Source organism: Artemia franciscana, chromosome 14, assembly GCF_032884065.1.
Source record: "Artemia franciscana chromosome 14, ASM3288406v1, whole genome shotgun sequence".
In the NCBI taxonomy this organism is placed as follows: Eukaryota; Metazoa; Arthropoda; class Branchiopoda; order Anostraca; family Artemiidae; genus Artemia; species Artemia franciscana.
This window is the reverse complement of record NC_088876.1, coordinates 36352557-36375531: the sequence shown is the minus strand read 5'-3', so window position 1 is coordinate 36375531 and position 22975 is coordinate 36352557. Positions and strand designations below refer to the sequence as shown.

General features: G+C 31.3%; 1 protein-coding gene across 2 annotated transcripts in view; it reads left to right on the top strand.

The window, feature by feature from the left end:
- The window catches only part of LOC136035651 (potential E3 ubiquitin-protein ligase ariadne-2-like), a 63040-nt gene that overhangs the window by 8136 nt on the left and 31929 nt on the right, over window positions 1-22975 (top strand). The window contains exons 2-4 of one of the 2 annotated variants that reach the window (XM_065717558.1): window positions 6777-6953; window positions 10596-10887; window positions 22011-22245. In XM_065717558.1, coding sequence (XP_065573630.1) covers window positions 6780-6953; window positions 10596-10887; window positions 22011-22245 — 701 coding nt within the window. In that variant the 5' untranslated portion in view covers window positions 6777-6779. Of the gene's footprint in view, window positions 1-6762; window positions 6954-10595; window positions 10888-22010; window positions 22246-22975 lie in introns of those variants that run through there. The other variant, XM_065717559.1, reaches the window with a different exon arrangement.

Genomic DNA, 22975 nt, shown 5'->3' with positions numbered 1-22975 from the left:
GAAGGAATTCTGTGTTGGGACAGCAGCTTCAGGGAGCTAATACCTGCATTAGTTCTCCAGAGCATCATTTTTGTCTGTTTTTCCTTCTTTTATTCAGCAGTAAGATACACCCCAAGCAGTTTAAGTTCAGTTACATGGCTAGAAGGAGGAAGAGGGGAGGGTAAAATTCTGGGTTGCTTTTAAGAAAAGAGAAGGTCAGACAATGGACTTCAGGACATTAACAGCCATCCTGTCTGTAGCACCATCATCCAATGTATCAGCCACAATAGTAGCTGCACTGCTTTGAGTATTTTTATAGCACAGTTCTGCAATAAATAAATCATCAACATATTTCCAGCAATCTGGCATGCTTATTATCAGCTCATTTATCATGATTAGATAAAGAAGTGGACCCAGTATTGTGCCCTAAGGCACTCCACAAAATATAGGCATTTCATCAGAAAAAGTTGATTTGTACTTGGTATGCTTTGTTTTATTTGCAAGGAAATTAGCTATAATTTGCACAAAAAAGGGTGGACATTAAACTTAGAAAAGAGCTTCTTTATCAGTGTACTATGACAAATCCCAGCATTGATCCAGCATTCAGGCTCATCCAAATGTTTGAAAATTGTATCCAACATACGTATCAGATAATGGGCAGTGGATGTTATGGGGGTGTTTCCAAATTGTCTAGGATCAATGAGGTCAATTACCTGCTTCTTTAATCAAGCAGCCAAAAAACTCTCATAAACTTTGCTAAACACAGGGGTCATTGTAATTTATTTAATTCCAGAAAAATCATTTGGTGCATCTTTTTTTGGGAATGGTGTAACATACATTTTTCCAAATGGATGGGTAATCACCAGATTTTGTTATTAGATCAAAAATATGGGCCAAAGGGAAACATAATCTGCAGGGAATGCTTTAATTAAATCTACGGGGATTTCAACAATGTTACACTAGTTCTTTTCAAAACACTTAGTTTCATTTTACTTCATTTGGCAATATAACAGAAAAATCACAAATATCAACTGGAGAAGTCAGTATTTGATCTTTTGGTAGAGGAGGGATTGATTGGACAATATTAATTAGGTGGCCATTCAGCTTTTTTGCAGTTTCAAATTCTTTTTCATCTAAATTAAGGCCTAGCCAAAGTCCAGACATTTTACTCCCTAGTCAGTTCTTTTTTAGATGTGGCAAATCATTCAAAGACAAAGTTCTCCGTTTTCTTCACTGCATCCACTAAACAAATATGAGAAGGCTCTCACTCGAGGGGGGTGAGAGCCAACTCGAGGGGGCTCTCACTCAAAATTATGATTATTGGATTGTTATTCTTTGTAATTTGGCAAGTATATAGGAAGATTTATTTGCAAAAGAACTATTATTCAAGGATAAAATTAAGGAAATTATTATTTGAGAATTTTTTTTTTGGGGGGGGATTCAACTCTTATGCAAGAAATACCATTAAAACACAGGAAACTTAAACATTTTGCAGGTAAAATTGAGGATTTTGCAAAAAAAATTTTTTTTTTTTTGGGGGGGGGGGGGCAAATACCTCCCTGTGTGCATGCCTAAGGTCTGGTCATCATTATTTTCCGGAGTGCAGCAAAAACTTGTGGAGATTACAAATAAAAAGTACATGTTTTTGGGTTTTTACTACATGCAGACCTATTTACACAAATAAAAGTTAAATAATTGCTTTCAGCAAAGTGACCAATTTACTTTATTTTATTTATCTATACTTGGGGTGTATCTTACTGCTGAATAAAAGAAGGAAAAACAGACAAAAATGATGCTCTGGAGAACTAATGCAGGTATTAGCTCCCTGAAGCTGCTGTCCCAACACAGAATTCCTTCAGATCACCTTGTACAAGTTTATACCCCTTTTATATGGTCTTGCCTTGAAATTTTTTCCCCATTATGAATTAAAACCTAATACAGGAGCAGTCAGACACAACTGAGAGTTCAATTTTGGGCTTTGTTGGTAATTTTAAAAGCACCCAAAATTGCATGCTGTGCCCTCCTTGAACAGTTTGGCCTAGATTCCCTTGCTAGCTGTCAACAAAAACTGTCACTTGTGTGTCTTGAAATAGATATTTAAAAAGCTTTGTTACCTTGTTTGTCAAGTTTTTTAATGACACTGCTAGTAAGCAAGAATAGCTACATCTTTAGTTTGTTAGTTATATTTTTACTTGTCAGTTATTGTGTACTGATTTGAAGTGGACAATTAAGATTTATTTCAAATTATCTCATAAGTGTTGACTATAGATTGAATATGTATTTGTGTTTTGACAACTAAAACAAATATTTGGCTTGTTAGTTATATATTATTATATTTTGACTAGTCAGTTATTGTGTATTATTACACAATTATTTCAAAATTATTTCATAAGCGTTGACTATAGATTGTATACATACATATTTATGTTTTGACAACTAAACATATATTTGGCTTGTCTGCTGACTGTTTTGGAAATAAATTGAATCTTGGAAAGGGATTAGGTTAAGAAAATGAAACTTTCAGGGATGGGTTTACAAGTATGTCCTGGGAAGTTATTGTGAAGTATATACCTCTACTTCTTCTTCCTCTAGAGTGTACTGACCTTTAATAATTTGTGTATTATAAAAGTGAAAACCATGCAAAATATATCTTCTACTTAAATGAAGTATAACAAAATTGTTTTCAGCTTCACAACTTTGCTTAATCCTAATTTATAAAGTTTTGAAGATATACAAATACATTTCCCAGATTGGTACTTGTCTATTACATAAAACACACTCAAGAAGTAAAGTTTGGTGACAATAAAATATGATGAAAACAGAATACTTTATTAGCAAAATTGTGAAGATCATTTGTGAATTATTAAATTAAGAGCTTTGGCACCAGCTAAGCATCTCAAAGACAAAGAAAAGTTCATTATTAACACAATTCTTGGTCTAGTTCATTTCAGTTCATTATCAACATGATTCTTGGGGACACCAGCTAGTTTGCTTTGACTAGTGATAGAATATACTGTCTCACCATGGAAGTTCAAATTAAGATTTGTAATTTGCAAAGGACTGAAAAAAAAGACAATAATATTTTTCCAGGATAAGGGGTTGCTGCCTAAAACAAAACACTTACCAATGGACACACCATGACTTTGTGCTCTTACAAGAACCAACATTTTTTGGAAGTATAACACTGGGCCATGTTGAAAACTATCAACTTGCATGTCAATACATGGTTTTCTAAAAGTAAAAATACCATTTGTTACTGTAGTTTGTTTCATTTATTTCTGGGTTAAAAAATTGTTGTCTGTGGCCTAGTGTCAACAAGAGCTAGGTATTTCTAGACAAACAATTATCATTTGGAATAACTAACTCTGTGAATTGCATGTGTTTTCTGTGCAACAGAAAAACCATTTGCAGGCTGTCAACAGAAAAATTTTGCTAGTAAAGTAATTCTTTTTATTACCATTGACCAAACTTCTCTTCTCAATTGTGATTTATATAATAGACAAGTACCCCTAAATTTTGAAAAAAAAAACATTGATATGACTCAAAATTCTACTCAAATAACAGGAATTGTATTCAGATCTTAATGAATTTTGATATTTAGAAGGACTTTGTGTCTCAGAGCTCTTATTTTAAATCCCGACAGACATTAAACCTCTGGTTTTCCTTTTAAATCAATCTACTGATTCTTAGAATTTTGCTAGAGCTCTTGCCATATGAGCTCTTGGCTCTTCCAACCTCATCACAAGTGCCATATGAGCTCTTAGCCCTTGTTTAGTTTATTTTTTTGTTCAAATTTGCCTTTGCAGAAAAGCCACCTTTTTTTTTAGAATGAGAACTCAATCCAAATTTTGTGGAGAGGATTAAGCTCCAGAGTAAAGTGGTAACTCCTGCCCAATGGTACACCAGGTACTGGTTCCCTGTAGAACTCATGTAAATTAGAGGAAATAAGGTCTAACATTGTATTCCTTTTATTGGTTGGCTTTTTGACCAGTTGTTTAAGACCGTGTGCTCTGTTGTTTTGCTCAAGTTTCAGTTCATTGGCATCACCAAGCATAAATATTCTGCAATTAGAGTATTTACTAGTTATAATTGCACTTTTTCTAGAAATAACTTTTGGTCATTTGCATTCTGGCCTGGTGAATAATAATATGAACAAACAGCAATTCCATTGAATTTGTGTGAAAGCTGTTTAGGCTGCAGAAAAACTCAAATCAACTCATCATACTTGTTTAAACACAGGACTTCAATTAATCTTGCTTTAATTTTATTATGCGAGTAAATCATAACCCCGCCTCCCTTTTTCTTCAGAGGATGGTCATCTTGGCAAAGCTTAACAAAACTATTATAATCCGCAATTTCTAGTAATTCAGGATTCTGTTAGCGCACTTCAGTTATAACTATAACTGAAGCTTAAACTATTTTAATCAAACTCTCTAACTCACACACTTTATTCAATACTTTATACAGCTTTGTCCTACAGTTTACCTCAATAGTAGCAGTGAAAGGTTCTGTTTTCAAAACTGACTCTAGGCTCCTATCCATGTATTCATCCAGGGTAAATGTAGCAAAGTGGTTCTGAACAGGGTACATGACTGAGAAGGCTCCTGTGAGTTGCTGTTGTTCAGTGGGAGTGCTGTCTGATGCTGTAAACAAGACTGAGGTGTGGGAAGTGGTTTGGGTAGACATGGAGGGGGGAACGAAAACATATGCAAGGGAATTTTAAAGGGTATGTTAAATCCCAGCCTTTGGTACATGGGAGAAGTCAGACACATCCGAGAGAGCTATAGAGGAACCAAGTTATAATGATCTTGGTACAAGGGGCTGTGAACTGAAAACAGGCTTGGAAAGGGTCAGGCCTCCCTACAAAATCCATCCCCATTTTTTGTCCAATTCTTAGTACAACCATTGTACCCATGCAAAGGTTTAGCTTGTGGCTTAAAGAATAACCTACTAAAAGACTTTGGGATAAAAACATGATACTTGTCACAACTAAAACAATGACCCAACATAAAAATAGAACAAATTAAAACATGGTCAAGCGAGCACAAAATCGGATTGCAAGAACCTCTCAAAAAATATTTATAAATATGGAGCCAATTAAAGCTTCTTCCATGGTTACATTTTACATGTAAAAAATCCTTGCAAATTGATTTCGTTTTTTCTATTTTCAATTATATGCTGATCACCAGTTTGTTTTCCAGCTAATTCCTTCATTTCCTTCACTTTCATTTGCCACAAGTTTCTCATAAACAATTTCTATATCTGCATTGGATTTTGCAGTAGCCTTATTAGTTATTATCTATTTGTTATTATTAGTTTATTATTTAGTTTATTATTATTATTATTAGTTAGTTATTATTATTAGTTATTATTTATTATTATCCTTAAAACAAAAGTGTCATTACCCTCTTTCAAACTCAACATACAACCAGAAGCTGTTAAGTTATTCCTGTATTTGGGAGCTTGGTCTTCTACCATAGTAATAGAAGATTTGTCAGTGGAATTTTTACATTCATGAATAATTGATTTCATTTCAACATTATTAACTCGACCATTTACAATCAATAACCTTCTGTGTTTAGTCTATATAAATACCCAGACATAAAAGAGGAGACGGAAGGCTGGGATAGAATTACTATAGCAGCAAAAACTATCATTAAAAAAGAGTGCTGAATGAGGAATAAAATGTGTTACTCTTTTGTTGTTATCACTCATACCCATCACTCTCACTCAGATACCAGAATCTTGTACATAGATTATCCTGTTTTTTTTTTCTGAATTTTTGTGTTACACTGAAGCTAAACTCTAGATGAGAAGCTTTTTACTATCTTGGAAAATATTTGCTTGGATAGTCACTTTGAAGCTCTTATCTCTGATCTCTCCTTGTCAATCTATCTGTTTACATAGTACTTTTATATAGAACATTGGATATATATCTGTTATAACAGAAAACTGACATTGAAATATTTGACTGTTATAGTTTTCTGTTATAACAGAAAACTGACATTGAAATATTTGACTCCGTTTTTTGTTTAAAAAGACTTTCTTGCTAGTACTTGTGGTAGTTGACACATTTGCCATACTTTGGACTAAACAAACAAATAACAAGTTTTGTCAACTGAAAGTTAGGAACAGCATTAAAACTTAAGATGAACAGAATTTATTATGTACATGAGAGGGGTTGCTCCTCCTCAATACCTTGCTCTTTATGCCAGAGTTTTTTAGTACTTATTAAAAAAAGCTTCTTACTGTTCTAATTAAATAAACCTTGTGTTTCAGGAGTCATTCTTAAGGAATTGGGGCAAAATTCAAATTTAATTTAGAGGCTACCGCTTGACTTTCAGCCATCCTATGAAATTTGTAACTCAAATCACTTTAGAAAGTCTCTCTCTCCATCAGCTTCAATCACAATAGGTATAAAACTATATCCAGATCCACAAATTTCATAACATTGTCCATAAAATACTCAAGAGTATATGCTATTCTTCTTCTTTATGTCTGTTGTCCAGCTTCTACTTTCAACATATTTTGTTATGGGAAACGAATTATTATCAAAGTATTTATGCAGTGCAATAAATAATTTTTCTGTTTTTCAAAAAACATGACGAAATTAAAAAAAAACGAATTTCAAAAGAAAGGATTTTACATATATGTAATTTTTTAAGCATCAATTACCAAATTTAACAATAAAGTAAGGTATAGTCAGGATTCTAAAAACAGGGACACAGACCTAATTCTATTTAAAACGTGCTCTGAGATTAGTGCCTGTTCTATTTAATCCAGATGTGAATTCTTAGATTATGGATGAGAGTGACAATGAATCAGAGCTGGATTTTGATGACTACTATTTAGAAACAGATGATGTTGGTCAATCTGACCTTGACCCAGAGTATTTGGCTTATTCCTGCCTCTCTGCTGAACAAATTGAACAACTTTTGAATGAACAAATTGAAGCTCTCACAAAATCAGTCAAGGTGAGTCACAAACATTGTCTATAGTTGTGGTTTAGAGTGCCAACATTTTAGATATGGGGTGCTACAAATATTTTCTCTGATGGGTTAGATGTAATATGGCCGAACAAAATTGAAGCTCACATAAAATCAGTCAAGGTGAGTGGCAAATATTATCTGATGCAGTGATTTAGAGTGCCAACATTTTAGATATGTGTGCTACAATATCTTCTCTGATGGGTTAGGTGTAAAACAGCAAAAAAAAAGCTCACACAAAATTAGTCAAGGTGAGTGACAAACATAGTCTATAGTTGTGGTTTAGAGTGCCAACATTTTGGATATGGGGTGTTTCAGAATCTTATCTAATGGGTTAGGTGTAATATGGCCTAAAAAGTTTTTCCTGGTAGTATTTTTCAGTTATTTTTTTCTTCAGGAACGAGTCTTTGAATCAGACTTGGTGTGAAGAATTTAAAATATATGTATGCTGATCTTTTTTTTGGCATGGCATAGAGACTTGAAAACAATTAAACCCCAAAATAAGCTCCTTCATAGATCTATTATTCAAAATGTTTATTTCAAGAATTTGTTCCAGTAAGTTATAAATAGAAACAAGTTTTACACGAGTTCTTGGAGGTAAAAAAGAGTAAATAAGAAGTCTGAGCCCATAAAGGCATCTGAAAGCAACATCGTCAAAATACTGAGAAACAAAGAGCTTTCTATAAAAAATTTTGTGTTTTAAAAGATTTTTGTTCATTTTACTGGATAAATATGTGACACAAAAGAACTAATCAGGTTTTGATATGACAGTTTCTGTTTATTGATAAAATCTCATTTTTTTTGTCAGTCTAGGTTTGCTGCATAGCACAGGTTCACCACAAGCATCATTTTTATATTACCAACAGAATACCCTTTCTTCAAGGAGAATGACCGGGAGGAAGGAGGAGTAGCTGTGTTTGCTGCAGTGGGTTGTTTGTATTTATTGCAGAATTAAAAGGGGGACTTGGTTAAAGGGAAATTTAGGTTTGGTGTAAATACATATTGAGTATTATTTATGAGTAGTTCTCTGACTATCGTCCTGAGGAGAAAAGGAGGCCCATGTATCTTTATGAGGAGAGGAGATTCGTAAAGATTACAAACTTGCTACCATAGTTGAAATTAGATAAGGTAATGTACCTATTACCAACGGACTACCCTTTCTTCAAGGAGAATGATCGGGAGGAAGGAAGAGTAGCTGTGTTTGTTGCAGTGGGTTGTTAGTATTTGTAGTAGAATTGAAGGGGGGACTCGGCTAAAGGGAAATTTAATTTTGATAGAAATAAATATTTCATATTATTTATAAGTAGTTCTCTGACTATCACCCTGAGGAGAAGAGGAAGCCTATGTATCTTTATGAAGAGAGGAGATTCTTAAAAATTATTTAACTTGCTACCATAGTTGGAATTAAATAAGGTAATTTACCTATTACCAACAGACTACTCTTTCATCTCCACTGTCTTACCGTCATTCTGCTTATCACCAGAGTGTAAAATTTTACTTACAGAAGTACTATGTGCTAAGCAATTTTTTGGGGTTGCTGGTAGCTGACTTAGTAGTGACATCTATTTAGGAATGCTTAAAATTTAGATGGCGATAACAATTATAGAAATTTTCTCTTTTAAAATCTCCATTTCAGACACTTAACAATTGTATATACTTCTTCTTAGATCAGTAATATCTTTTCCTCTTTGGTTATTTTTTTTGTGAGATTATAGTTCTACTGCTTATGATAAAATTTTCAGCCACAGTGTAAGTCAATGGTTTTTTTTTATTATTTTTTTTTTTTACATGCTGTACATTGTGAATATAATTATAAATCTGATGCTATTTCAAACTGACAGCCGTTTGTATAAAACATTAAAGTGTAGTCAGTAAAAATTTGGCTATTTTTGTTGAAATTCAAAGAGGCTATTGAATACATTGTATCTGGATTCATAAAATGGAAGACATTATCTTATGTAAAAAAAAAAAAAAACAAAAAAAAAAAAAAAAAAAAAATCACTTGTCATTTACCTAAAAAACTTTTAAGAATTTAAAACATTTATATTTTAAGTGCTTTTCATTGGTCTTCTTATATTTTGACTATTTTTTTTAATTAGTTATTTTTCTTGGACCAATATAAGCCAGAAAATCATCCACTCTGTGTAGGGTGGGTTTTTATAAGTTAATTATCGTTAATGATAATGATAATGAACCATTTGCTATTCTAACATAAAACACAATAGTCTTCTCCATACAGCAGCCAACACTAAACACCAGAAAAGGAAATATTGTTTTATAATTCCTTATGAATAATATTATCTATGATTTTTATACTAGATTTTCAAAGTATACTATTTAGCTTATGTTTGAACACAGTTAGAATACGGTGAATTTACACTCCTATTGAGCCACACTTAAACAGCTAGCGTCATTTCACCAACACACATCACTAGAACAGCTTTTAGAACACAAGAACACACACCAAAACACAAGACAACGTTTTTTTGTAGCAACACATAACACAACTGTTATACCCATTACAAACTTTTTACTTATTATAATCGTAATTTGAACTCAGCTGCCTTGTGACACACTTTTCAAGGTCAAATATAAAAAAACATTTATTTTATGATATAAAAATAATTCTATAATATAATTATTTATAATATAAATTATAATATAATTTTATATATAAAACATTTATTTATAATCGTAATTTGAACACAGCTGCCTTTGAACACACCTTTCAAGGTCAAATATAAAAAACAATCGTCAGGTATTTTCTAAACTCAGTGTGGTTATATGATATATATTATTTTGTATATTATGAATATATTACATGTATATTATGTATGTATGTTAATTCTCAGTCAATCACAAAACTTGGGCTCTGAAAACAATTAATTGATGGTATATAACGGGTGCTGATGCGAGTATTTTTCATTTGACAGACTTAGTCTCTAGCATTCCTTACTCCTCACAAGAGAATATACTTTAAATTTTGCTTTTTTATTTCTTTTGTCTGGGAGGATCTGCTGGTAGTAACTAAAAAATGAAGAGAAACTTTTTATGGGAGGGGGAAGAGGGACTACTTGCCTCAGGCACAGAAATTGTTCGGGTGAGAAATTTCAAAGAAATATATTACTGTTATAATCATTTTGTAATTTTGAATTTTTTTTTGTTAAAATAAAGTAGAGGGCATAATTTGCAATAAGCATATATAAATTGAATCCTAAATTTTTCATTATTGAATATCTTCATCACCATTCCTTGAAAATAAAAGTAAGTAAAACAGGTTTAATTAGTTTAAATGTTATTTTTTTTTAATATTTTATAGTCAAACTTTTGCAGACGCTAAAGTAAGTAAAGTCAGGTTTGAATAAATGGATAATTTTGTTGAAAATTGGAAAATTTGTTGATAAATGGGAAATTTAAGGATAATTTTTGGAAAAGAGAATTTGGAAAAGAAAATTTTCGGGATAAAGGGGGGGGGGTGGACTAAACAATATTTTCCTCTGTTTGCAAGAGAGGTTAATCAATATTTCGCTAGGGTTCAAGAGAGGCTAGAACCGCCGCTGAGCAAACGGTGATCTCTGGAAAAAACCTTCAACTGTTTTCTGTTAATCATAGTCACATATATTTATATAGGTAACACCATCACTTGCAAAAGTACTGCTGCATGCTCATAACTGGGATGTTGAAAAAGTCAAAACGTTGTTTCTAAGTGACAAAAATAAGCTCTTAGTAGACACTCAAATATGTGTGACTCCGCATTTAAGACTCGGAGCTTTTAGTAGACTTACAATGCCATCTACATGTACAGTGTGTTTTGTGACTTCTTCTCCAGATTTCCTCAGGTCCCTTGGGTGTGGACATCTTTTCTGCAAAGACTGTTGGATCATGCATTTTGAGGTTCAAATAAAACAAGGAATAACAACAGGTTAGTTCAAATTCTACCTGCTCCTCTCTTTGTCCCCTCCTCTCTCCCTCTTACTAAGACACTCACGCCTCCTATTCTCTCATAGAACAAAGCATTGTATTTTAAGTGTTTTTCTTTAGTCTTCTTATATTTTAACAATTTTTCTAGTTGAGCAATGGCAACCCTGGGACAAATGGATTTATTTTGGTTGCTTTGTTTAGGCTGTTCAATTTAGGGCTTCAGTTTATTATTATCCCTAATGGTATTTAAAGATTATTGTAATTCCACACTACTATTCTGTTATTCTAGACTATTATAATTTTTATTAATGATAGTTAAAATTTGATTACGAGAGTATAAAGGCTAAATTTGTTATCTGCAATGTATGATGAAGATAAACCATCTAAGTAGTTTCTCTTTTCTTCTTCTCTTTCTCTCCTCCTCTCTCTCGTTGTCTCTCTCACTCACGTATCTTTATCTCTCTTTCACTTCTATTTTGTGTGTATTTTTAAACTGTTAATAAAAAATTATGGCATAAGGGAAACCAAACAAAACTTACATGGGTAGCATCTGTTCTTTAGGTTTGTGTTAATTTTTGAAATATATTAGTTTAGATTTTGTTACTTTCTCGTTTTATTAAACAAAGTCAACCTAATTTCATTTTCTCCATCTGTTTGTGCGAGACTTTGGCTATTGTAGATATAACGTTTTGTCGCCTTCCTCAATTCACTTTTGGTGCTGCAACTGAAGTGCATTGGTAAATTACTGGTAAATTATTACTGGTAATAATTGGTAAATTATTGGTTACTTGGTAAATTGGGTGTATCAAGTCTGGGGGATTACGTATAAGAGAAGGTTTGTTCAGATAAGTTGTGTGAACGCCTGTTATGGGCTTGTGGTCTCAGTGTTGTGCCTTAGAAAAAAAAATCCTGTTTAAATTCTATACTATCCTTTTCTCTTCCTTTGTTTTGGTGTTCTGAAGTGCTAATACAAAGTAAAAAGACTATATAAAGTGACATGAATCCTGAAGTCCTACTTTTGTTAAAGATTTTACGATGCGGTGTGAACAAACTATAATTCAAGTCGGATTAAGTTCAAGAGCTTTAAGCAATATAAGCTTAGATTGGCGGGAAGAGACGACCAACTGATTTCTCAATACTGATTCGGACGAAGATTCGAAAGGCTTTTTCTTATAAACAGGTCTACATTCCAAGCGCTAGTCAGACGCGTCCTGATGCTACAGAGTAAAGATGTTGAATTTATATATTCCAATAAGCCTCATTCACCAAAACTTCTGGAACAAGTGAAGATCTCAATGTACCAAGATCTTATGTATCGTCTCAGGAAGATCTCAATCTTTCAAGATACCGAGGGTATCAAGAAAGGGCTACCAATCATTCCTATTATTTATTACTGCCAGAATGTCCTGCTTCTGAGGTTGGATTGACATGTGCTGGTTATACCAGATTGACACGGCATGTTTGTCGTAAGGTAGTCGTGGGTCTCCCTCTGCAGGTGTCGGCCTGGTTGGTACCCGTAGAGTGCTACGCTGGGTAGTCGGAGATGGTCCATGCGTTGTGCATGGTCAAGGTATCTCCATCTATGATTTTTATGGCACCTGTCACAATACACAGGCCCGTATATGTGGCAAATGGATAGATTTGTTATCTTCTGCTGAAATAGGATGTTAAGAACTTTTATTAAAATTGAAATTTTTTAAAGTGAATATCCTTTTCTTATTTTCCTGGTTCTGGTGCTAGGTTTTGTTTGCGGGAAGGAGTACTCCTATAACATTGCTACTGAGAAGTCATAGTTTCAGCCTTAGCGAGAATCTTTTGTACTGCCATACTTTTTGTGGCCTATTAAAAACTCCGTTATCTTAACCAATTCTTGTGAGTAATTCTTTTGTGATCGATCCACTTTTGTCAGTAATTCTTCCATGGTAGTTGAAATCTATAAGTTGTTCTATATGTGGCTCTATGCTCAAGGGTAATTCTCCGGTAGCTAAATGTTTTATTTTGAAAGCAATAGACATTCATTTGTATGAATCCATGGTCTTGGTCTTATGATAATTCAAGTGTATCCTTTTGCTGTATAGTTTTTTTTTAAATAATAAATTACCAAATGGTAGCTAAATGTATTATATTGAAAGCAATTGCTATTCATTTGTTTGTAGTAATGCTCTTAGTCTTATGATAATATTATTGTATCCTTTTGTTAAATTGTGTTTTAAATAATGAATTACCAGCTGGTAGCTAAAGGTTTTAAATTGAATACAATAGCCCTTCATTTGTTTGTAGTGATGCTCTTTGCCTTATGATAATTCAGTTGCGTCCTTTTGCTATATTGTTTTTTAAATAATAAATTACCAGATGGCCTATTAAAAACTCCGTTATCTTAAGCAATTCTTGTGAGTAATTCTTTTGTGATCGATCCACTTTTGTCAATAATTCTTCCATGGTAGTTGAAATCTATATGTTGTTCTATATGTGGCTCTATGCTCAAGGGTAATTCTCCGGTAGATAAATGTTTTAATTTGAAAGCAATTGACATTCATTTGTACGTAGCCATGCTCTTAGGCTTATGATAATTCAAGTGTATCCTTTTGCTATATTGTTTTTTAAATAATAAATTACCAGAAGGTAGCGAAATGTTTTATATTAAAAGCAATCGCTATTTTTTTGTTTGTAGCCTTGCTCTTAGTATTATGATAATTCAATTGTATCCTTTTGCTAAATTGTTTTTAAATAATAAATTACTAGATGGTAGCTAAACGTTTTAAATTGAATACAATAGCTTTTCATTTGTTTGAAGTCATGCTCTTCGCCTTATGATAGTTCCATTGTATCCTTTTGCTATATTGTTCTTTAAATTATAACTTACTAGATGGTAGCTTAAAGTTTTTAATTTGAAATCAATAGCCATTCATTTGTTTGTAGCCATGCTCTTAGCCTCATAATAATTCATTTGTATCCTTTTGCTATATTGTTTTTTAAATAATAAATTACCAGATGGTAGCTAAACGTTTTAAATTGAAAGCAATAGCCATTGATTTGTTTGTAGCCATGCTCTTAGCCTTATGATAATTCGATTTTATCTTTTTGCTATATTGTTTCTTAAATAATAAGTTACCAGATGGTAGCTAAAAGTTTTAAATTGAAAGCAATAGCCATTGATTTGTTTGTAGCCATGCTCTTAGCCTTATGATAATTCGATTTTATCTTTTTGCTATATTGTTTCTTAAATAATAAGTTACCAGATGGTAGCTAAACGTTTTAAATTGAAAGCAATAGCCATTGATTTGTTTGTAGCCATGCTCTTAGCCTTATGAAAATTCGATTTTATCTTTTTGCCATATTGTTTCTTCAATAATAAGTTAGCAGATGGTAGCTAAACGTTTTAAATTGAAAGCAATAGCCATTGATTTGTTTGTAGCCATGTTCTTAGCCTCATGATAATTCATTTGTATCCTTTTGGTATATTGTTTTTTAAATGATAAATTACCAGATGGTAGCTAAACGTTTTAAATTGAAAGCAATAGCCATTGATTTGTTTGTAACCATCCTCTTAGCCTTATGAAAATTCGATTTTATCTTTTTCAATTTAAACATTTCAATTTAAAACATTTAACTACCATCTGGTAACTTATTATTTAAGAAACAATATAGCAAAAAGATAAAATCGAATTTTCATAAGGCTAAGAGCATGGCTACAAACAAATCAATGGCTATTGCTTTCAATTTAAAACGTTTAGCTACCATCTGGTAATTTATTATTTAAAAAACAATATAGCAAAAAAATAAAATCGAATTATCATAAGGCTAACAGCATGGCTACAAACAAATCAATGGCTATTGCTTTCAATTTAAAACGTTTAGCTACCATCTGGTAATTTATTATTTAAAAAACAATGTATCAAAAGGATACAAATGAATTATCATAAGGCTAAGAGTATGGCTACAAACAAATCAATGGCTATTGCTTTCAATTTAAAACATTTAGCTACCATCTGGTAACTTATTATTTAAGAAACAATATAGCAAAAAGATAAAATCGAATTATCATAAGGCTAAGAGCAAGGCTACAAACAAATCAATGGCTATTGCTTTCAATTTAAAACGTTTAGCTACCATCTGGTAACTTATTATTTAAGAAACAATATAGCAAAAAGATAAAAACGAATTATCATAAGGCTAAGAGCATGGCTATAAACAAATCAATGGCTATTGCTTTCAATTTAAAACGTTTAGCTACCATCTGGTATTTTATTATTTAAGAAACAATATAGCAAAAGGATAAAATCGAGTTATCATAAGGCTAAGAGCACGGCTACAAACAAATCAATGGCTATTGCTTTTAATTTAAAACGTTTAGCTACCATCTGGTAACTTATTATTTAAGAAACAATATAGCAAAAAGATAAAATCGAATTTTCATAAGGCTAAGAGCATGGCTACAAACAAATCAATGGCTATTGCTTTCAATTTAAAACGTTTAGCTACCATCTGGTAATTTATTATTTAAAAAACAATATAGCAAAAAGATAAAATCGAATTATCATAAGGCTAACAGCATGGCTACAAACAAATCAATGGCTATTGCTTTCAATTTAAAACGTTTAGCTACCATCTGGTAATTTATTATTTAAAAAACAATATATCAATAGGATACAAATGAATTATCATAAGGCTAAGAGCATGGCTACAAATAAATCAATGGCTATTGCTTTCAATTTAAAACATTTAGCTACCGTCTGGTAACTTATTATTTAAGAAACAATATAGCAAAAAGATAAAATCGAATTTTCATAAGGCTAAGAGCATGGCTAAAAACAAATCAATGGCTATTGCTTTCAATTTAAAACATTTAGCTACCATCTGGTAACTTATTATTTAAGAAACAATATAGCAAAAAGATAAAATCGAATTATCATATGGCTAAGAGCATGGCTACAAACAAATCAATGGCTATTGCTTTCAATTTAAATCGTTTAGCTACCATCTGGTAACTTATTATTTAAGAAACAATATAGCAAAAAGATAAAATCGAATAATCATAAGGCTAAGAGCATGGCTACAAACAAATCAATGGCTATTGCTTTCAGTTTAAAACGTTTAGCTACCATCTGGTAACTTATTATTTAAGAAACAATATAGCAAAAAGATAAAATCGAATTATCATAAGGCTAAGAGCACGGCTACAAACAAATCAATGGCTATTGCTTTCAATTTAAAACATTTAGCTACCATCTGGTAACTTGTTATTTAAGAAACAATATAGCAAAAAGATAAAATCGAATTTTCATAAGGCTAAGAGCATGGCTACAAACAAATCAATGGCTATTGCTTTCAATTTAAAACGTTTAGCCACCATCTGGTAACTTATTATTTAAGAAACAATATAGCAAAAAGATAAAATCGAATTATCATAAGGCTAAGAGCATGGCTACAAACAAATCAATGGCTATTGCTTTCAATTTAAAACGTTTACCTTCCATCTGGTAACTTATTATTTAAGAAACAATACAGCAAAAAGATAAAATCGAATTATCATAAGGCTAAGAGCATGGCTACAAACAAATCAATGGCTATTGCTTTCAATCTAAAACGTTTAGCTACCATCTGGTAACTTATTATTTAAGAAACAATATAGCAAAAAGATAAAATCGAATTTTCATAAGGCTAAGAGCTTGGCTACAAACAAATCAATGGCTATTGCTTTCAGTTTAAAACGTTTAGCTACCATCTGGTAACTTATTATTTAAGAAACAATATAGCAAAAAGATAAAATCGAATTTTCATAAGGCTAAGAGCTTGGCTACAAACAAATCAATGGCTATTGCTTTCAGTTTAAAACGTTTAGCTACCATCTGGTAACTTATTATTTAAGAAACAATATAGCAAAAAGATAAAATCGAATTTTCATAAGGCTAAGAACATGGCTACAAACAAATCAATGGCTATTGCTTTCAATTTAAAACGTTTAGCTACCATCTGGTAACTTATTATTTAAGAAACAATATAGCAAAAAGATAAAATCGAATTATCATAAGGCTAAGAGCATGGCTACAAACATATCAATGGCTATTGCTTTCAATTTAAAACGTTTAGCTACCATCTGGTAACTTATTATTTAAGAAACAATATAGCAAAAAGATAAAATCGAATTTTCATAAGTCTAAGAGCATGGCTACAAACAAATCAATGGCTATTGCTTTCAATTTTAAACGTTTAGCTACCATCTGGTAACTTATTATTTAAGAAACAATATAGCAAAAAGATAAAATCGAATTATCACAAGGCTAAGAGCATGGCTACAAACAAATCAATGGCTATTGCTTTCAATTTAAAACGTTTAGCCACCATCTGGTAACTTATTATGTAAGAAACAATATAGCAAAAAGATAAAATCGAATTTTCATAAGGCTAAGAGCATGGCTACAAACAAATCAATGGCTATTGCTTTCAATTTAAAACGTTTAGCTACCATCTGGTAACTTATTATGTAAGAAACAATATAGCAACAAGATAAAATCGAATTTTCATAAGGCTTAGAGCACGGCTACAAACAAATCAATGGCTATTGCTTTCAATTTAAAACGTTTAGCTATCATCTGGTAACTTATTATTTAAGAAACAATATAGCAAAAAGATAAAATCGAATTTTCATAAGGCTAAGAGCATGGCTACAAACAAATCAATGGCTATTGCTTTCAATTTAAAACGTTAAGCTACCATCTGGTAACTTATTATTTAAGAAACAATATAGCAAAAAGATAAAATCGAATTATCATAAGGCTAAGAGCATGGCTACAAACATATCAATGGCTATTGCTTTCAATTTAAAACGTTTAGCTACCATCTGGTAACTTATTATTTAAGAAACAATATAGCAAAAAGATAAAATCGAATTTTCATAAGTCTAAGAGCATGGCTACAAACAAATCAATGGCTATTGCTTTCAATTTAAAACGTTAAGCTACCATCTGGTAACTTATTATATAAGAAACAATATAGCAAAAGATAAAATCGAATTTTCATAAGGCTAAGAGCATGGCTACAAATGTTTTAAATAATAAGGTACCAGATGATAGCTAAACGTTTTAAATTGAAAGCAATAGCCATTGATTTGTTTTTAGCCATGCTCTTAGCCTTATGATAACTCGATTTTATCCTTTTGCTATATTGTTTCTTATATAATAAGTTACCAGATGGTAGCTAAACGTTTTAAATTGAAAGCAATAGCCATTGATTTGTTTGTAGCCATGCTGTTAGCCTTATGATAACTCGATTTTATCCTTTTGCTATATTGTTTCTTATATAATAAGTTACCAGATGGTAGCTAAACGTTTTAAATTGAAAGCAATAGCCATTGATTTGTTTGTAGCCATGGTCTTAGCCTTATGATAATTCGATTTTATCCTTTTACTATATTGTTTCTTAAATAATAAGTTACCAGATGGTAGCTAAATGTTTTAAATTGAAAGCAATAGCCATTGATTTGTTTGTAGCCATGCTGTTAGCCTTATGATAATTCGATTTTATCATTTTGCTATATTGTTTCTTGAATAATAAGTTACCAGATGGTAGCTAAATGTTTTAAATTGAAAGCAATATCCATTGATTTGTTTGTAGCCTTGCTCTTAGCCTTATGATTATTCGATTTTATCCTTTTGCTATATTGTTTCTTGAATAATAAGTTACCAGATGGTAGCTAAATGTTTTATATTGAAAGCAATAGCCATTGATTTGTTTGTAGCCATGCTCTTAGCCTTATGAAAATTGGATTTTATCTTTTTGCTACATTGTTTCTTAAATAATAAGTTACCAGATGGTAGCTAAATGTTTTAAATTGAAAGCAATAGCCACTGATTTGTTTGAAGCCGTGCTCTTAGCCTTATGATAATTCATTTGTATCCTTTTGATATATTGTTTTTTAAATAATAAATTACCAGATGGTAACTAAACGTTTTAAATTGAAAGCAATAGCTATTGATTTGTTTGTAGCCATGCTCTTAGCCTTATGATAATTCGATTTTATCCTTTTGCTATATTATTTCTTAAATAATAAGTTTCCTAAATTGTAGCTAAACGTTTTAAATTGAAAGCAATAGCCATTGATTTGTTTGTAGCCATGCTGTTAGCCTTATGATAATTCGATTTTATCCTTTTGCTATATTGTTTCTTGAATAATAAGTTACCTGATGGTAGCTAAACGTTTTAAATTGAAAGCAATGGCCATTGATTTGTTTTTATCCATGCTCTTAGCCTTATGATAACTCGATTTTATCCTTTTGCTATATTGTTTCTTATATAATAAGTTACCAGATGGTAGGTAAATGTTTTAAATTGAAAGCAATAGCCATTGATTTTTTTTGTAGCCGTGCTCTTAGCCTTATGATAATTCGATTTTATCCTTTTGCTATATTGTTTCTTATATAATAAGTTACCAGATGGTAGCTAAACGTTTTAAATTGAAAGCAATAGCCATTGATTTGTTTGTAGCCATGCTCTTAGCCTTATGATAATTCGATTTTATCTTTTTGCTATATTGTTTCTTAAATAATAAGTTACCAGATGGTACCTACATGTTTTAAATTGAAAGCAATAGCCATTGATTTTTTTTGTAGCCATGCTCTTAGCCTTATGATAATTCGATTTTATCTTTTTGCTATATTGTTTCTTAAATAATAAGTTACCAGATGGTAGCTACATGTTTTAAATTGAAAGCAATAGCCATTGATTTTTTTTGTAGCCGTGCTCTTAGCCTTATGATAATTCGATTTTATCCTTTTGCTATATTTTTTCTTAAATAATAAGTTTCCTAGATTGTAGCTAAATGTTTTAAATTGAAAGCTATAGCCATTGATTTGTTTGTAGCCATGCTCTTAGCCTTATGATAGTTCAATTGTATCCTTTTCTATATTGTTTTTTTTCAATAATAAATTACCAGATGGTATATTAAACTTAATTAGAAACGACTAGAAATTACCATTAAAGAATAAATGAAACCCAAAATGAACCAAATTAATTAAACAATTTTAGCAAACAAACATACAGTAGGTACTTATACAAATGAATATATAAATCTTGAAAAGATTGAAACTTAAATTGAATACGGAAATAAAGCTTGAAACGAACAAAAATCACTGCAAACAAGAGTTTGGATTTTGCCTCCTTCTCTCCCTGTAAAAGTCTAAACCCTACTCCATCATTGGCGCTTTACTGAAAACTACACGTGTCTTGAAAAGTCTTGGAAGGTACAAATAAAATTAAACTAAATATTCGATATAGAATGATATCAGTTGTTGAAAATAATCAGTTCAAAATTTGTTCTCTCTGTAAGTTTTATTTTCATTTTCAATGTTGTAATAAGTACAAAAGGAAATATTTGTAATATAATTCGTTTTCAGCAAAGCGCCAATGACGCAGTAGGCTTTACACTCTTACAGTTAAAAAAGGGGGCAGTATCTAAACTCTTGTTTGTAGTGAAACTATATTCGTCTTCAACAGTGTTAGAAAGAACTAATAAAATTAAACAGAATATTCGATATATATTGATATTAATTGCTGAAAGCTCATCACTACAAATTCAATTCTACTCTAATTTTTATGTTTATTTTCAATGTTTTAATATATACGAAAAAAAATATTTGTAATATAAATATTTTTCAGTAAAGTGCCATTGACATAATAGGTTTAAACTTTTACGGTTTGAGAAAGAGGCAGAACCCAAACTCTCGTTTGTAGTGTCTTTTGTTCGTTTCAAGGTTGATTTGCACATTCAATTTAATTTTCACTTTTTTTAAGATTTATTTATTCGTTTATGTTAGTACCTATTGTATGTTTGCTTGCTATGATTGTTTATTTAGTTTCCTTTCGTTTTGGGTTTCATTTATTGTTTCGTAGTAATTTCTTGTTATTTATTCATTTATATGAGCACTTGTTGTGTGTTTTTTTGCTAAGATTGTTTATTTAATTTCTCTTCGTTTTGGGTTTCGTTTATTCTTTAAAAATAATTTTTGTCTTCTTGTATCTGCTGATCTTAATTTACTATGGCCTTTACTTTACTTTTTAAATTCTTGACGCAAGACTTTTCTCACTCTCTCCCTTTTCTTGTGTTGTTTGCATTTATTTGGTTCAGTTAATCAAGTTATCGCTGCGATAACAAAAATGAAATGATTTTAGTATGCATGGTTGCCAATCCACAATAATGTAAGGGAGGGGGTGCAAGGATTTTTCTTTTTTTATTAAGAAACGAAAAAACTATTTTTGAATTTTTTTCAATGAAATTACCATAAAAGGTATTATTCAATATTTAAGGTGGATTGCCCCCCCCCCCCAAGAGTGGGTGCCTTAATAATCTATTTTTTGCATTCTAAAATTGTATCCAAAATAAATACAATAAAGCAACGGTTATCCGATCTCCGACTAACCGTACCGATTTGACTGAGGTTTTGTACTTGCATAATTGTGTATTCTGCTAATCTGCAATGTCAGTTATCTTAATGCTTTGATAATTAATAAACAATAAATAAAATTTTATTATTTTATTTAAATAAATATTAAATAAATAAATAAATAATATTAAATTTAAATTTAATATTAAATTTAAATAAATAAATATTATTGTTTATATTAATAGATGAGCTAGAAAACACAGCACCATCAGTTAGAAAAATTACACCAAAGATACAAATACAAAGCAATGTTCACAAATAAAAGTATTCAGTATTCTAAAATAACAAGCAGTGTTATAAAATACGTAAAAAGCCGTCTTCAAAAACAAAAAAAGCGCAAAAAGTGGTTAAACAAAAAAGCACCAAAACTTCAAATATATCAACAAAAATTGTAAAAACTGGTATTCAAAGTAAAATAGTGCAAAGAGTGGTATGAAAAACAAGAAAACTAAAAATTTGTCGTTACAGATTATATATTAAAAAAATATATATAAAAAAATGAAAGAGTGATAAAATAGAAAAAGAGAGATTATTACTCTTCAAGTTAAAAGTGTGGTTTAGTGTTAAAAAATTATTTATTTAAAATAAAAAAAAATCATTTAGTGTTTTCGTATTTTAGTATTTTTAGTGTTAAAAAAGTGTGTTTGAGTGTTGCTTAACAGATGTTTTTTTTTTCAAATTTCAGGAATACAATGCATGTCTGGGGATTGCAAGATTTTAGCCACCGAAGATTTTGTTTTATCTTTACTGAATCGTCCAAGACTGCGAGAGAAGTATTTGCAATTTTCCTTTAGTGATTACGTAAAATCTCATCCAGAACTTCGATTTTGTCCTGGTCCTAACTGTAGTATTATCATTAGATCTATGAAAGAAACCAAAGCCAAACGAGTGATATGCACCTCCTGTAAAACTATGTTTTGGTAAGTGTTTTTTTTCTCAAGTACCAAGGACACTGAAAAAGAGATCTGGTTGTTCGAATTGGTTAATTTGGGTTTCAGGGTTTGACCTCCTACCTCAAAAAAAATAAAATGTTTTTGCTGTTGTCAAACTCTTGTATCGGTAGTCGTGAGTTATTTTGATTTTATCGACAAGTTTGACTATACTATTTTCTGGGAATTATAGAACTGATTTTAGCAGATCGAAATCTCTAAATAATGTTTCTTTTTCTTTGGCATGGAGAGGGGGGAGTGAGGCTCCTCTCTGCTCCTAAAGATACACTCTGTCAACTGCTAGCCTGATAATGGTTTAATCGATGTATTTTTTTTATGTCCTGTCATTAAAAGAAATTTTTATGTCTAGTTAGGATATCTAATATCCTTTTATAGTTTGCCGTGGGTAGGGGGTTGAGCCTCCTCTGAGCTCCTTCAAACAAGCTTTAATCGAAAGCTAGCTTGATGTTGGTTATTGCCATAAATGCTAATTTAATTAAAGACCTTACACCTTTTGTAAGGTATCCATACTTCCGGGAAACAATTTGGATTTGTGGATCATGCCACGACGTGTCTAGCATAAGCTAAATCCCTTGTATTGATGTAGACCAGTGGTTCTCAACCTTTTTTTCCCCTGGACCCCTTTTCCCCTCTTTTTATCTTGGTGGACCCCTTTATAGCTATTGGACATAAGAATAATTTTTTATTCTTCACTAATATA